General features: G+C 37.2%; 3 protein-coding genes and 1 pseudogene across 4 annotated transcripts; 1 reads left to right on the forward strand and 3 right to left on the reverse strand.

Moving 5' to 3' along the window:
- Window positions 1–266: 266 nt before the first annotated feature.
- AT2G31520 lies at window positions 267–5,416 on the reverse strand (annotated as a pseudogene; the record flags this gene model as incomplete). The annotated part of the gene is made up of 1 exon: window positions 267–5,416.
- SCY2 (SecY protein transport family protein) lies at window positions 5,338–8,959 on the forward strand. The gene is made up of 13 exons (NM_128710.7): window positions 5,338–5,471; window positions 5,766–6,263; window positions 6,354–6,442; window positions 6,540–6,619; window positions 6,749–6,838; window positions 6,947–7,038; window positions 7,149–7,232; window positions 7,385–7,526; window positions 7,688–7,804; window positions 7,919–8,048; window positions 8,145–8,268; window positions 8,354–8,460; window positions 8,546–8,959. Exons 1-13 carry the CDS (start codon window positions 5,387–5,389, stop codon window positions 8,633–8,635), a joined length of 1,728 nt encoding a protein of 575 aa, NP_180711.4. The 5' UTR covers window positions 5,338–5,386; the 3' UTR covers window positions 8,636–8,959.
- Window positions 8,796–10,392, reverse strand: AT2G31540 (GDSL-like Lipase/Acylhydrolase superfamily protein). The gene is made up of 3 exons (NM_128711.2): window positions 9,743–10,392; window positions 9,362–9,620; window positions 8,796–9,253 (listed from the first exon to the last, which is right to left on the reverse strand). The coding sequence occupies exons 1-3, from the start codon at window positions 10,370–10,372 to the stop codon at window positions 9,060–9,062; spliced, it is 1,083 nt and encodes a 360-aa protein (NP_180712.1). The 5' UTR covers window positions 10,373–10,392; the 3' UTR covers window positions 8,796–9,059.
- A 1,731-nt stretch (window positions 10,393–12,123) lies between these two features.
- On the reverse strand, window positions 12,124–13,534 carry AT2G31550 (SGNH hydrolase-type esterase superfamily protein). Its single transcript, NM_128712.2, has 3 exons — window positions 12,890–13,534; window positions 12,509–12,767; window positions 12,124–12,424 (listed from the first exon to the last, which is right to left on the reverse strand). The coding sequence occupies exons 1-3, from the start codon at window positions 13,094–13,096 to the stop codon at window positions 12,231–12,233; spliced, it is 660 nt and encodes a 219-aa protein (NP_029729.1). The 5' UTR covers window positions 13,097–13,534; the 3' UTR covers window positions 12,124–12,230.
- Between the last annotated feature and the right edge of the window lie 126 nt (window positions 13,535–13,660).

Consider the following 13,660-nt stretch of genomic DNA (forward strand, 5'->3'; position numbering starts at 1 on the left):
ATTTATATGATCAACCATGACATTTATTTTGTACTCAATTCAGATGGTGATTTAGTATCAACAAATAAATAAATATATATATATATATATATTAAAAAGAAGTATAACTGAATTGTATTAATAGAATTTTTTTTCTAAATTATTTATTAAAATCTTTGTTTTTGTAGGAATCTAATTCTTTATTTATGTGATTGATAATACTACAATAGCATGATGTTGAAAAATTAGAGTTGGTTTTTTTTTTTACGTCAAAACAATTATATTAATCAATTAGAGTCATTACAAAAGTATCGATCAAGCCAAATAGGTAAAGAACCAGAACCAGAATAAAAGGTAGAATAAGTACAACCATATTTCGCTAAGACATGAGCTAATTTGTTTCCCTTTCTCCTAATAAAACCAAACTGAATGCTTGCAAATTTATTTGCCCAAAAACTGATGTCCTCCAGGTGATTTGCTAAGGAACTGTGAAACGAAATCCCATTAATCAAGTTAATTAGCGTCTGACAATCGCCTTCCATGAATACTTGTGTGTATCCTCGAATCCAGGTTTGTTGTAAAGCCGCCAAAAGAGCTTTGGTTTCTGCCTCAAGCGGATTACTCGTATGAGCCAACTTCATTGAACCCCATGAAATTGGTGTCCCGTAATGATTTCTGATGATCCAGCCTCCTGTAGCTTCCAACTTCTGTACATCGAAACCAGCATCAAAATTACACTTTACATATGTGGCAGGTGGATTCCTCCATTCTATTTTATTCTCTGCAATTTGTCGAGTCGGTGATGGTGTTTTCTTATGGCTTTGTGTTGCATTGAGCCAATCATGTGTTTCAGCCTTTGCACTTAAAACAGTTTTTGACGGGCTTTCTCTGAACTTATTGAATACTACATTATTTCTTGCCTTCCATATTCGCCATATGAGCCAAACCGGGAGAAGCTTATGGAAATCTGACATTGTGGTATCCTGGACAAAGTTCAAGATATTGGAGATGTTTTCTTCAAAGTCGTTTGACATAAGTTGATTACGAATGAGTGACGAATCCGATAACCACCAAGCCATTGTTGCGAAAGGGCAAGTAAAGAGAGCATGGTTAATCGATTCATTTTCCCGATGGCAACGAGGACAAATAGGATCTATACGCATTCCTCTAGTAGTTAACCTCTCAGTTGTAGCAAGAGCTTGAGATAGGGCTCGCCAAAGGAAGTGTTTTAATTTCGGCATGATTGGCAAATTCCAGATTCTGGTTTTCAAATCGATCGAACCATGAGGAGGGTTTATGGCGGGAATGTTTGTGGACGGATCATGAGTAAGGAGCCAATAGCCAGAACGAACCGTATATTCTCCCGTTGTATTGTAATTCCAAATAATTTTGTCTGGTTTTTTACTCTTAGCAAGGTAGATACGGTGTATGAATCCATGATCGCTTTGGTCGACAAATTGAGAAATTTTAGAATCATCCCAGAAGTAGTAGGAGCCTTTACGTTCGAACAAGTTATTAATTGTCATCTCCTTATATGTTTCTTCTGTATTTAACGGTCTAGGAGGATGAGAGTCCACAATATTATCCAATCCGATACGAATATTCTGTCCATCACCAATCAAATGTCTTGTTCCTTTTTTTAAAAGTGCAATGCCATCTAAAAGCGATGCCCATCCATAAGATTGTTGTTTTCTTACCTTAGCATCAAGAATTGAAACATCTTTGAAATACCGGGCTTTCATGACACGTGCAAACAGGGAGTTTGGATATTGTATGAGACGCCATGCTTGCTTGGCAAGTAAAGCATCATTAAATTTTGCGAGATCTCGAAAGCCCAGGCCGCCTTCTTTTTTTGAGTATTGGAGTCTCTTCCACGCTACCCATGGGATTCCACGCTGGTTTGAAGCTTTTTCCCACCAAAAATTCATAAGTAATGATTCAATCTCCGAAACTATACCTTTAGGTAATTTGAAGCATGACATCGCATAGACGGGCATTGCCAGGGCGACCGACTTTAGCATAATCTCTTTTCCTGCTGGCGAGAGGAAACGTGCACTCCATGTTGACGTTCGTTTTTTTACTCGGTCAATTATATATTCGAACATTTCTTTCTTTTTACGACCAAATTGCTCAGGTAAGCCCAAGTATTTCCCTCCTCCACCCTGGTTTGGAATTTCCAGAATTTGTTTTAGCTTTGATTGTGTTGAACCATAGACCCGCGATCCGAAGGTTATCATTGATTTTTGAACATTTATTTTCTGTCCCGAATAGTATTCATAAACATCAAACACATCCTTTAGAGCCTGGCAATTCCGTACGTTGGCTTGGCAGAAAAATAGAGAATCATCTGCAAATTGTAAATGGGTTATTGCTGGTGCTCCATTGCCAATGCGAACTCCCCGAAGATCTCCACTTGACGCTCTTCCATTTATTAGGTGACTAAGAATATCTCCACATAGGATGAATAAATATGGTGACAACGGATCTCCTTGTCGTATACCCCGTGTTGGTGTAATATATCCATGTGGTGATCCATTAATCAAGACTGAGTAGTGAACCGATTTAACTGCAGCCATAATCCACCCAATCCATTTGTTGCAAAAACCAAAGAGTCGCATTGTTGTTTCCAGGAAATCCCATTCCACCCTATCATAAGCTTTGCTAACATCTGTTTTCACTGCCATATATGTTTTTGACACGCGCTTTCGGACTTTGAGTGAATGCATAACCTCATGTGCTATCATGACGTTATCGTTAATGATTCGACCCGGGATAAAAGCAGCTTGAGAATCCGAAACAATCGAGTTTAGATGAGATTTTAAACGATTCACTAAGCATTTGGAGATGACCTTGTATAAAACATTGCAAAGTGCTATAGGTCTATAGTCGGAGAGTGTTGTAGGGTTAGTGATTTTTGGAATCATACATATGTTAGTATGATTTATGCTGGGTTTCATAAATGATGTTTCAAAGAATTTTTTGACTTCTAATATAACATCGTATCCGACTATATCCCAACAATTCTTATAAAATCTTGCTGTTAACCCATCAGGCCCTGGGGCTTTATCATCTCCTATTTGGCAGATAGCATCATATATTTCGGTGTCACTAAACTCTTTTGTAAGATCTAAATTGACTGTATTAGTGACTGTGGATTTGAAGTCCGCAAAGTCTATTGGTGATACCTTTATACCATTGGTGCTAAAGATATTTGTAAAAAAGTCCTGAGCGTGGTTTCCAATTTCTTTATCTCCTGTGAACATCCTTCCTTGATCGTCCATGATTGTGTTCACTCGATTTTGAGAATATCTTGTTTTTGTACAGGCATGAAAATAGCCGGTGTTTTGATCGCCTTCCTTCATCCATTGATTACGACTCTTCTGCTTCCAATAAATCTCTTCGTCACTAAAGGCCTTCGCTAGTGACTCTTGAAGTTGTGGAATTAGTTGTCTGTCAACCCTCCTTGTACTCTCCATTGCTCTGTTTAGGCTGCTTTGAAGTTTTTTGATTCGTTGTTCTGAGTTTAAATTAGAAGCGTGTTTCAGTCTTGCCATGGCTTGTCGACAACTACTGATCCGTTCCGTGATAGGTGTAGAACGTGAATTCCGGTTTGTCCTCCAGCTTGTTTGAACAATACGTTTGAATGTCGGTATGTCAATTAAGCGGTTATCAAAACGGAAAAGCTTTGATCGACGGGGAAATGACTCGTTGAAGTGAACTAGGACCGGTTTGTGGTCAGAGCCCGTGAAGTCCAGGAATTCTGTTTCAGCATATGGAAATGTTGCAGTCCAGGCTGAATTAATAAAAACTCTGTCAAGGCAACATTTGACTGTGTGTGTATGTCTTTCCCCTACCCAACTGAATCTATCTCCTTTTGATCTCATATCTTCAATGTCACAATGAGAAACCATGTTTCTGAAATTTCTAAAAGTCCATTCCTCTCTCATGGGACCACCAATTTTTTCAGCGTTCGAAAGTATCTCATTGAAGTCACCCACTAGCAACCATTCAGCATTTCGATTATCTGAGATATGTTCAAGAGTTTGCCATAGTTGATGACGTTCAGATTGAGTAGGGTGACCATACACACAAGACAAGTAGAAGCTCTTATTATTAAATGTTACATGAGAATCAATGAGTCTTTCATCCTGAGAAATCAAGGATAAAGAGACATTGTTTTTCCACATAAGAGCTAAGCCACCACTCCTTCCATTAGGGGGCTGAGTTATTACATTAGGGAAGCCTAAATCATATGCTAGTTTACATACTTTATCACACTGGTTTAAGGTTTCAACTAAAAATAAAATATCATAGTTATACATACGGAATAAGCGAAACAACCGCGATTGAGTCAGCGGCATACCGATGCCCTGACAGTTCCATGAGATGATCCTCATATTGGATCCCTTAGGGGTACCGGGCCCCCCGCGCCTCCGTCACGTCCATCATGTATCGAACACGATCCTGCAGATTCAGTCTTTCTTCCTTTCTTGCAAAGTTGACTCAGAACGCCCATTTCATCTGCAGCTTCCACCTGTTGGTACATTTCTTCTAATCGAACCCTCTTTCTCTTCATGAAGACAAACTCATTTTGTGCATTGTCAGAGGACTCAAGGAGCAGATCTTTCTCAACCGGTGCGTCAGTTTTAACTCCTGCAAGTTTGGCGTGAAGGTAGCGGAGTCTTTCAACTGTGAGGTCTGTGTCCTCAATGACGCATGGAACCGAATAACCATCTGAAAGTTTTTGTACCTGGCGTTGATTCCCCTTTGAAAGCGAAGATTGAAGGCCGGGAATAAGAGTCGCTGGATCCACTGTCTGAAGAGTATCAGTGTCGCTTATGTCATGTTCTTTGTTGTCGTCGTGATGATCGTCATCATCATCAGCATCATCATCATCACTTGTCTCCACCGGATCTGCCCAATAGGAGACTAATATTATTTTGGGGTTCTTTTTGTCAGAAATTACTTGGATTTGTTTTTTTTTTCAAACCACACAGTAATTAAAAATAAAACTTTTTACATTGGCATTTTGGTCTTAACAGCATTGTGATTCTTCTCCTGCCAACAAAAATTCATCTAATACCATCATCAATTATATGGATTATTACAATTTTGTTTTGTCATTTCATTCTAAAAAATATGAGTGATCTAATTCTTGTAAAATTTTGATGTGTAACCTGAAATATTGATACACTAATCTATAGCCAATTAAAAATGACAAAACATAACATTGGGTAAATAGTAACATAAAAATATACATGAATCATAAATTTTAAAAGTATGCTAAGTATGTATAAGATTTAAAAAAAAAAAGATTTTAAGAGAGTTATAACAGTAACACACTTGAAAGCCGAAGTTTTGTTCTTCCTTGTCTCAGCGCCGCGTTTTTTCTCTCCTCATCCTCTCGATGAATTCCTCTCAAGCTTGCTTCTTCCATTTTTCTCTTAGACCAATCTCGCTTTCGCATCCCTCCTATGCCTTCCTCTCGAAACGTAAGTTTTCCTTCCCCAAATTAAGTGCTTGGGAATCGAAATTTTAAGAGATTGTTGTTACCTAGACTAGTTCAGGATACAATCGTTAGAGTTTCGTTGCTTCGAATTGATTAAACCCTAATTTCAAAAGCACAGACCTGGGTTTTTCACTGTTCCTGCAAAGTTGATAACTTTTTCACTGATACTATCTCTTAGACTAGTTCTCTTAACCCGGAAATTCTCTCAAAGTATCCAACTTTATGAACAGAAACAATTGTTGAGGCATGTGTTTTGACCTTGATAATGTTTTTGCAGGAGACCCATTTCTGTGTTCTCAACCCAGAAAATGCCTTACTACGAATTTGAATATGTCAAGAACGAGACAAGGGCATTCTATACAAATGAACAGAAGACATCTTCTTATGAAAGAAAGGAAGAGTTTTTCGATAAATTATTCCGATAAGTTCAGAGATGATTCTATGAGTAGCGAGGAGATGCATACAGATGCTTTGGATGTGGAGATTATTCCGCCAGATTCACAGGACATTCGTAATTCACAGAACTCTGCTGTCTCCAACACACTACAGGATGATAGGCCAAAGTCTTTTAGAAATAGGTTTCTTGATTTTGTTCGGATAAGTTCAGTACTCAATACTGCAGCAGAAAGATTCTTTAAGAGCGAGATAAGGAGGAGGTTGTTTGTAACGGCTGTTTTGCTTGTACTTAGCCGTGTTGGATATTTTATACCTTTACCTGGATTCGACAGAAGATTAATACCTCAAGATTACCTTAGCTTTGTCTCGGGTTCTGTTGGTGAGTGTTCTCATGTCATTTGAGTCTTATAGTCCCTTGTTTGGTTGACATTTCTATGTATTTGTAGTTAACATTTTATGTTTTTGATAGAGGAACTGGGTGAGTTTGGAGCAGAGATCAAGCTTTCGCTCTTCCAGCTTGGGCTCAGTCCACAAATAATAGCATCCATAATTATGCAGGTTAAGATCTCTCCTCGATTTGATGTGTTTGCCTGAGTCTGTGCGTTCTTTATATATTAAGATTATGATTGATGATAAAGTGCTCATGAAACACCAGGTGCTTTGTCACGTTCTTCCATCCTTGGTGAAACTGCGAAAGGAAGGCTTAGATGGTCACGAGAAGATCAAGAGTTATATGTGTGTTTAGTTTCTTACCTCTCAAGCCGTGAGATGAATTCTTAACATACAATTACTTTGTTTGTCTTGTGACTTTTTTGCTTCATTAAACAAAGTTACTAAATCGCCTTTTTGGTCTTATTTTATTAGATGGTGGCTATCGTTTTTCTTCGCTATAGTGGAAGCATTAGTGGTGGCTTACACTTCTCTTCAATATTCAGTTTTTGCAGCCACTGCCCAGTAAGTTAATTAGGATTCTTCACGTTCGGGGTATCAAAATGGTGCTTTTAAATTCTATCATCCATTTTGCCACAACTGATGCTAAAGTAATAATGCATGCTTATTCAGGGTCAAGCATGTGATGATGACATCATCTCTGCTAGTCTGTGGTGCAATGACAATGACGTGGCTCTGTGATACAATATCAGAATCTGGATTTGGTATTTGATTCTCTATATCTCTATCTCTATAACCATTGGTAGCTTAAAGTGATGCTGATATGGAGTAATTGGTGGAGCTTGCTCATAACCTGTTTCTAAGCCTTTTACAGGTCATGGCTCATCTCTGATTATTTGTGTGGGAATATTGACGGGCTACACAGAGACTTTACACAAGATGCTCAATCAAATCTCAGGTACCTTTGGTTTTTCTTACTCCACATTTCTCAAACTTATGGTTAGTCTTTACATTAGACCTGCATGTCTTCCACATTTCCTGGAGGCAACTATCATTCGCCTATCTTCTCAATTGATTTATAAAAAAAGGAAGCGTTCTTCTCTTTTGCAGGAAGTTTCTCGAACTGGTTGCCTTACTTGTTAGGCTTGCTGGGCATTTTTACCGTAGTAACTATGTTCGCTGTTGTTGTTACTGAGGGCTGCAGGAAGATTAAACTACAATATTATGGTTTTAAACTTGCTTCTGCTTCGAGGTGATATATGTAGCTCAGCATCATTATTTTATCGAAAAGATTGTTGTATAATTGCCACTTTTACCAATATAGCTAGGAGTAGATTACGGTTAAAGTACATTTGGATGCAACGTGTGGTTTACTCATATTTGTGTTTATGCTATGTTTTGCCATTTGGGCAGAGAAGGTTCTCCAATAACAGAGGTGGAGCCGTACATACCTTTTAACATCAACCCGGCTGGAATGCAACCTGTTCTCACAACCACATATCTTTTGGCATTCCCCAGCATTCTTGCAAGGTAAATTGCTTGAAGAACCTCTTACTATTAGGGTTTAAATCATTCCTGTTTCTTACTTCTTTGTGTTATTGTTACCATCTAAGGCTGTCTAATAAGGTAATTTATTGTTTTTAGTATTCTGGGTTCACCTTTCTTGCTAAACATGAAGGAGATATTAAACCCTGAAAGCACAGTTGGAGCACCACCTTGGGTCTATTACTCAATATATGCGTTTTTCGTCTTTCTCTTCAACATATTTGACATTGTGAGTAAATCCATTACACTTTTTCTCAGTCTGAATTTCAGTCTTCCAATGAACATTAAACATTACATTTACCGGGTTTCTTGTTTTGTTATGTAGGCCAACTTGCCAAAGGAAATAGCGGATTATTTAAACAAAATGGGGGCGAGAATACCGAACATAAAGCCTGGGAAAGCCACAATCGAGTACTTAACGAAGATACAAGCATCAACTAGGTTTTGGGGTAAGTTAAGCTGTTTCATTTTAGATATATTGCGTATATGGTACAAGTATAATCTCTAAAAACCATTTCATTTGGTTTGATGCAGGTGGCCTTCTGTTGAGCTTTTTGGCAACAGCTTCTACTGTACTTGACCACTATCTACGCAGCATCAATCAAGGCTTTTCTATCGGATTTACATCTGTTTTGATCATTGTAAGTGTTCTTTCCACGTATCAATATCATTCAGTTTAGCAGTATTGATGTCGTTGTGTTAATAATCTCTATTGTTTGTGTACAGGTTGGTTCCATTATTGAACTCAGAAGATCTTACCATGCCTACAATGTAATGCCGAGTTTAAGCAAAGCGTTAAAGAGATATGGCGTATAAAGGGAGATTGGAGAAACAGAAGAACTTATAGATATATTATTGTCGTTTAAACTTTAGAAGTTTCTGTAGCTCTTTTGATTAGTAGATTAGGCATTAGATAATTTGTATTAAGAACCAAAACACATTTCCATCATAATATTAGAAGACTTAAAACCCAAGGGCCAAGTATCACAAGCATTTGCGGAAAGATTATGCAGGAATAGTCGAACTTCATAAATGTCTGCAAATACTCCGAGAATTATTGAACTTGAAACTGATTTCTTTTCTTCGTTTGTCCAGAAAATGAGAGTCAATTGATTTAGTTGTGGCATATTTGGCACTAATAGGAGCCAAAGTTACATTTGATTCATAAACGAAAGTCCACAACTAGTCGCATTAAAGAAACAAGAAAATTAATTGTGTCAGTTTTGCAACTCGTGATGACTTAAGCCTGGAACTTTCCACGAATTAGAGGATCCAGAAGATTGCCTATGACATTATAGGTAGCTTCCGATGGATGAATCGAGTCAAAGAACAAAAACTCCGACCGATTTTGACACACAGGAGAAAAAACATTACACATGAAGCTCGTCTCCAGGAACCCTGTTCCACAACATCCTCTCTTCGTCTCTTTGAACCCTGTTTCAATTCCACACACACGAATCATATATATATATATATATATATATATATATATATATACAAATAAGAGAACTTGTGGAACAAGAAAGATCTTTATGTACATACCGTATTTGCTAGGGTTTTGGATCATCTCCATCATAGGATTATAGACATCGGCGTAAAGGAATTTGCTTCCTGGAAGAGATGCTTCGATTTGGGGCAAGAGATTCTGAAGTTTCTCATTGTATAAAACAGAGTCTTTGTTATGGTGTTCCAAGCAGAATCTAAAAATGTTGCGGAATTTAGCAGTCATATGGATCGGTAAACACCCCATTGGCGGTAAACCTCCAACCAAAACATTCCGGACACCTAAACTGTAAAGCTCCTGCATATACACCGGAGAGATTAACAAAACAAACAAATTATCATAAAACTTTCAGTCACTATAGTCTGTTCCAAAACCCTAATTGTGGTAATATATATATGAAGAAATATCTTAGACGTTACCCGCACGAAATTTTCAAGCCTCTTAAGAATAAAGTCTTGGTAACCAGAAATGAAAGGATACTCGAGACGCCTTGAGGGAATTTCGTAATAGTTCAAAATGAAATCGTTAGGCCCTGCACTCACAACCACGAAGGCATTGTTTATGATCTCCATCGCTTTCTTGTCTCCCACGATACCTTTGAGACGAGCAATGTAACTCTTGAACATGTTTGGTTGTTCCGAGACACGAATGGCTTGTGTCGAGAGACTGGTCAGGTCGTCGTAACCGGCACCAGCTGATGCGAAACAGACTCCGGTTAGAATGTCTTGGTCGGAGAGATTTGGTTGTAAGAAAGGAGGAATAAACTCTTTGATGTTGAGTTTGGTTGCGATTATGTCGGAGATAAGTTTTCCGTTTGAGAATCTTCCGTTAGCTTTTCCGTCTGGAAGATCCATGCCGTAAGGAAAGTGTTCAGCTCTGAAGATTGTTGGTAAAGGGTAGTTGTTGTTTCCTGTATCGACGGTTGAATCACCGAAGATTAGAATCGCTGGGAAGAGCGGCTTCGTTGTTGCGTTTGCGGCTGCGTTGCAGGGCGCTAGTAATGTTGTTGCAATGAAGAGAGTTAAGGTTATGGCTTTAGAAGTCGACATTTTTTGTTTTTGGTGGATTTGAAGAAATGTTGTTGTTTGGTGATGAATTTATAAGGTGAAATTTCTTTTGTTACCTTGCTGGCTTTGTTGAGTTTGTTTTTCCTTTTTAAGTGACTAACAAATAGATAAGTCAAGAGCTTTGAATCTTTTAGTTTAAATAGAGATATTGATGAGCTTTTCACCCAATGATTAAAAATAAAACTGAAAAACAATGCTGTTATCTTTGAAAAGCTGAAAATAATAATAATTGTTACTCAACCTAATCATGTAGGCCATGTTAAGACCATGATCCAGATGATTTTCTTTGATTCTGCGGTATAATTAAATTAGATTAGCTGGTGCTTATTTTTTTTCTTATTTTTTTTGAATTAGATGATGATTATTGAAATATTTTTATTTTTCAATATAAAATATGAGATCATTATTGTAATCTTCGCCTACTCGGTTGTATTTTGGGAAGTAGAAATCTCAACGACATGTGTCTTTTGCAAACATATTGTTCGAAGTGGAGGTTTTGAAGAGTTCTTAACGATTTGTTTACTTCCCTTTTTGTGGGATCTGAAAACAAATAGTGAAAGAAGCTTAAAGTGTGACTTTTTTTGGTTGTATACTTTTGTTGGGAGATCGACCAAAACTTAGTTCGACTGATTTTTATATTTGAAGCGGGTCTTCACTTTAGTTTTTCAAAAAAAATGTTGAATATTTTTGTTGATCAATTCTAAATACTCATTACACTCCCAAGAAACAGAATTTGTCAGATTAACGTGCACCAAACCTTGCGACCCTATAAACATTATCTAAAACCAAAGTCAAAGCAAAAAGACATTTGCATGATGCTCGTCTTTTATTAAGACGAGGCCTTGATATCTTAGAAACCTCGTATGGGAGATAAAGCAAGTTATGTTTAGGGCAATTTCATGAGAAACTCACAAAGTTTTTCAAACAAAAAGAAATTAATATTTTATTATAATTTAATTATATGATTGAAATTTTATTTTAATTAAAATCTTGAACTAATAGTGAGAAGAGAAATATCATCATGGGTTGTAGAAAGTATCTCAAAGTATCTCAAAGTTTCTCAAGTGAGAAACTTTCTATACTCTCTCTCCTTTATTTTCATTATTTTTATATTTTTAATTGTGAAAAACTCTTATGAGAAACCCCCAATAAAGATGGTCTTACAAGAACATGAAACCTTAGCATTTACATCGTAATTAGACGTCTTGTGGGTTTGAAATATCTTCTTGTTAGATACACTCTGCAATAGAAGACTAATATGGATTTTGGAAACCAGAATAAAGAGAAAGTCATAAAGTAGACTGATAAAAACTAAATATGGAAAGAAAGAAAGATTTTGATTCAAAACGCTATGAAAAAGCTTCGAGTCTTTTCGTACATCATAGAAATTTGGAATTGTTTTATAGAAGAGATAATTAGAGAGTCGGCCAACTTCTTATATATGATTTTGTACCTTTCAATTAAAGTAAAAGTGGGTCAAATTCTATACAATCTAACCTACATATATAAAACAGTTTGGCAAATTAAAATATATAAATCTGTCAATTTTAATGGCAAATATTTAAGGCCAAACTTTCCGGTCTTATTTGTATCCTCCTTGATGTATTAATGAATTTTTATTTCAAGACTATATAGTTAAAGATCACAATGAGTGACGAAAGATTGTTTTAGATGTTAAAAAAAAAGTGAAATCAATTCATTTACTTGTGGCATATTTGGCTAATTTGAAAGCACAAATATGAGCCAAAGTACATTTGATTTAAAAACAAAAGTCGACAAATAGTTGCATTAAGAAACAAGAAAAAAACATTGTTTCAGTTTTGCAAATCGTGATGATCACTTAAGCCTGAAACTTCCCACGAATCAGAGGATCCAGACGATTGCCTATGACATTATAGGTAGCTTCCGATGGATGAATCGAGTCAAAGAACATAAACTCCGACCGATTTTGACACACAGGAGAAAAGACATTACACATGAAGCTCGTCTCCAAGAACCCTGTTCCACAACATCCTCTCTTCGTCTCTTTGAACCCTGTTTCGATTCCACACACACGAATCATATATATATAAACAAATAAGATAACTTGTGGAGCAAGAAAAATCTTTATGTACATACCGTATTTGCTAGGGTTTTGGATCATCTCCATCATAGGATTATAGACATCGGCGTAAAGGAATTTGCTTCCTGGAAGAGATGCTTCGATTTGGGGCAAGAGCTTCTGAAGTTTCTCATTGTACAAAACAGAGTCTTTGTTATGGTGTTCCAAGCAGAATCTAAAAATGTTGCGGAATTTAGCAGTCATATGGATCGGTAAACACCCCATTGGCGGTAAACCTCCAACCAAAACATTCCGGACACCTAAACTGTAAAGCTCCTGCATATACACCGGAGAGATTAACAAAACAAACAAATTATCATAAAACTTTCAGTCACTATAGTCTGTTCCAAAACCCTAATTGTGGTAATATATATATGAAGAAATATTTTAGACGTTACCCGCACGAAATTTTCAAGCCTCTTAAGAATAAAATCTTGGTAACCAGAAATGAAAGGATACTCGAGACGCCTTGAGGGAATATCGTAATAGTTCAAAATGAAATCATTAGGCCCTGCACTCACAACCACGAAAGCATTGTTTATGATCTCCATCGCTTTCTTGTCTCCCACGATACCTTTGAGACGAGCAATGTAACTCTTGAACATGTTTGGTTGTTCCGAGACACGAATGGCTTGTGTCGAGAGACTGGTTAGGTCGTCGTAACCGCACCAGCTGATGCGAAACAGACTCCGGTTAGAATGTCTTGGTCGGAGAGATTTGGTTGTAAGAAAGGAGGAATAAACTCTTTGATGTTGAGTTTGGTTGCGATTATGTCGGAGATAAGTTTTCCGTTTGAGAATCTTCCGTTAGCTTTTCCGTCTGGAAGATCCATGCCGTAAGGAAAGTGTTCAGCTCTGAAGATTGTTGGTAAAGGGTAGTTGTTGTTGCCTGTGTCGACGGTTGAATCGCCGAAGATTAGAATCGCTGGGAAGAGCGGTTTCGTTGTTGCATTTGCGGCTGCGTCGCAGGACGCTAGTAATGTTGTTGTGATGAAGAGAGTTAAGGTTATGGCTTTAGAAGTCGACATTTTTTGTTTTGGTTTTTGTTTTTTAGTAGATTTGAAGAAATGTGTTGTTTTTGTGGTGTATTTATAAGGTGACTTTTTTTTTGTTACCAAGCTGGCTTTGTGAGGTTGTTTTTCTTTTAAAGTGTGTAACAAATGGATGAAG

This window comes from Arabidopsis thaliana, chromosome 2 (assembly GCF_000001735.4).
Source record: "Arabidopsis thaliana chromosome 2, partial sequence".
Taxonomy (NCBI): Eukaryota; Viridiplantae; Streptophyta; class Magnoliopsida; order Brassicales; family Brassicaceae; genus Arabidopsis; species Arabidopsis thaliana.

Excerpts from the sequence above, each read along its gene's own strand:
- SCY2 (NM_128710.7), top strand. The coding sequence starts at position 5,387 with ATGAATTCCTCTCAAGCTTGCTTCTTCCATTTTTCTCTTAGACCAATC. Across the intron at positions 7,039-7,148 it reads AATATCAGAATCTGGATTTG|GTCATGGCTCATCTCTGATT; the intron begins GTATTTGATTCT and ends AGCCTTTTACAG. Across the intron at positions 7,527-7,687 it reads AAACTTGCTTCTGCTTCGAG|AGAAGGTTCTCCAATAACAG; the intron begins GTGATATATGTA and ends CCATTTGGGCAG.
- AT2G31540 (NM_128711.2), bottom strand. The coding sequence starts at position 10,372 with ATGTCGACTTCTAAAGCCATAACCTTAACTCTCTTCATTGCAACAACA. Across the intron at positions 9,621-9,742 it reads GGCTTGAAAATTTCGTGCGG|GAGCTTTACAGTTTAGGTGT; the intron begins GTAACGTCTAAG and ends GTGTATATGCAG. Across the intron at positions 9,254-9,361 it reads CCAAAACCCTAGCAAATACG|GGTTCAAAGAGACGAAGAGA; the intron begins GTATGTACATAA and ends GAATTGAAACAG.
- AT2G31550 (NM_128712.2), bottom strand. The coding sequence starts at position 13,096 with ATGTTCAAGAGTTACATTGCTCGTCTCAAAGGTATCGTGGGAGACAAG. Across the intron at positions 12,768-12,889 it reads GGCTTGAAAATTTCGTGCGG|GAGCTTTACAGTTTAGGTGT; the intron begins GTAACGTCTAAA and ends GTGTATATGCAG. Across the intron at positions 12,425-12,508 it reads CCAAAACCCTAGCAAATACG|GGTTCAAAGAGACGAAGAGA; the intron begins GTATGTACATAA and ends GAATCGAAACAG.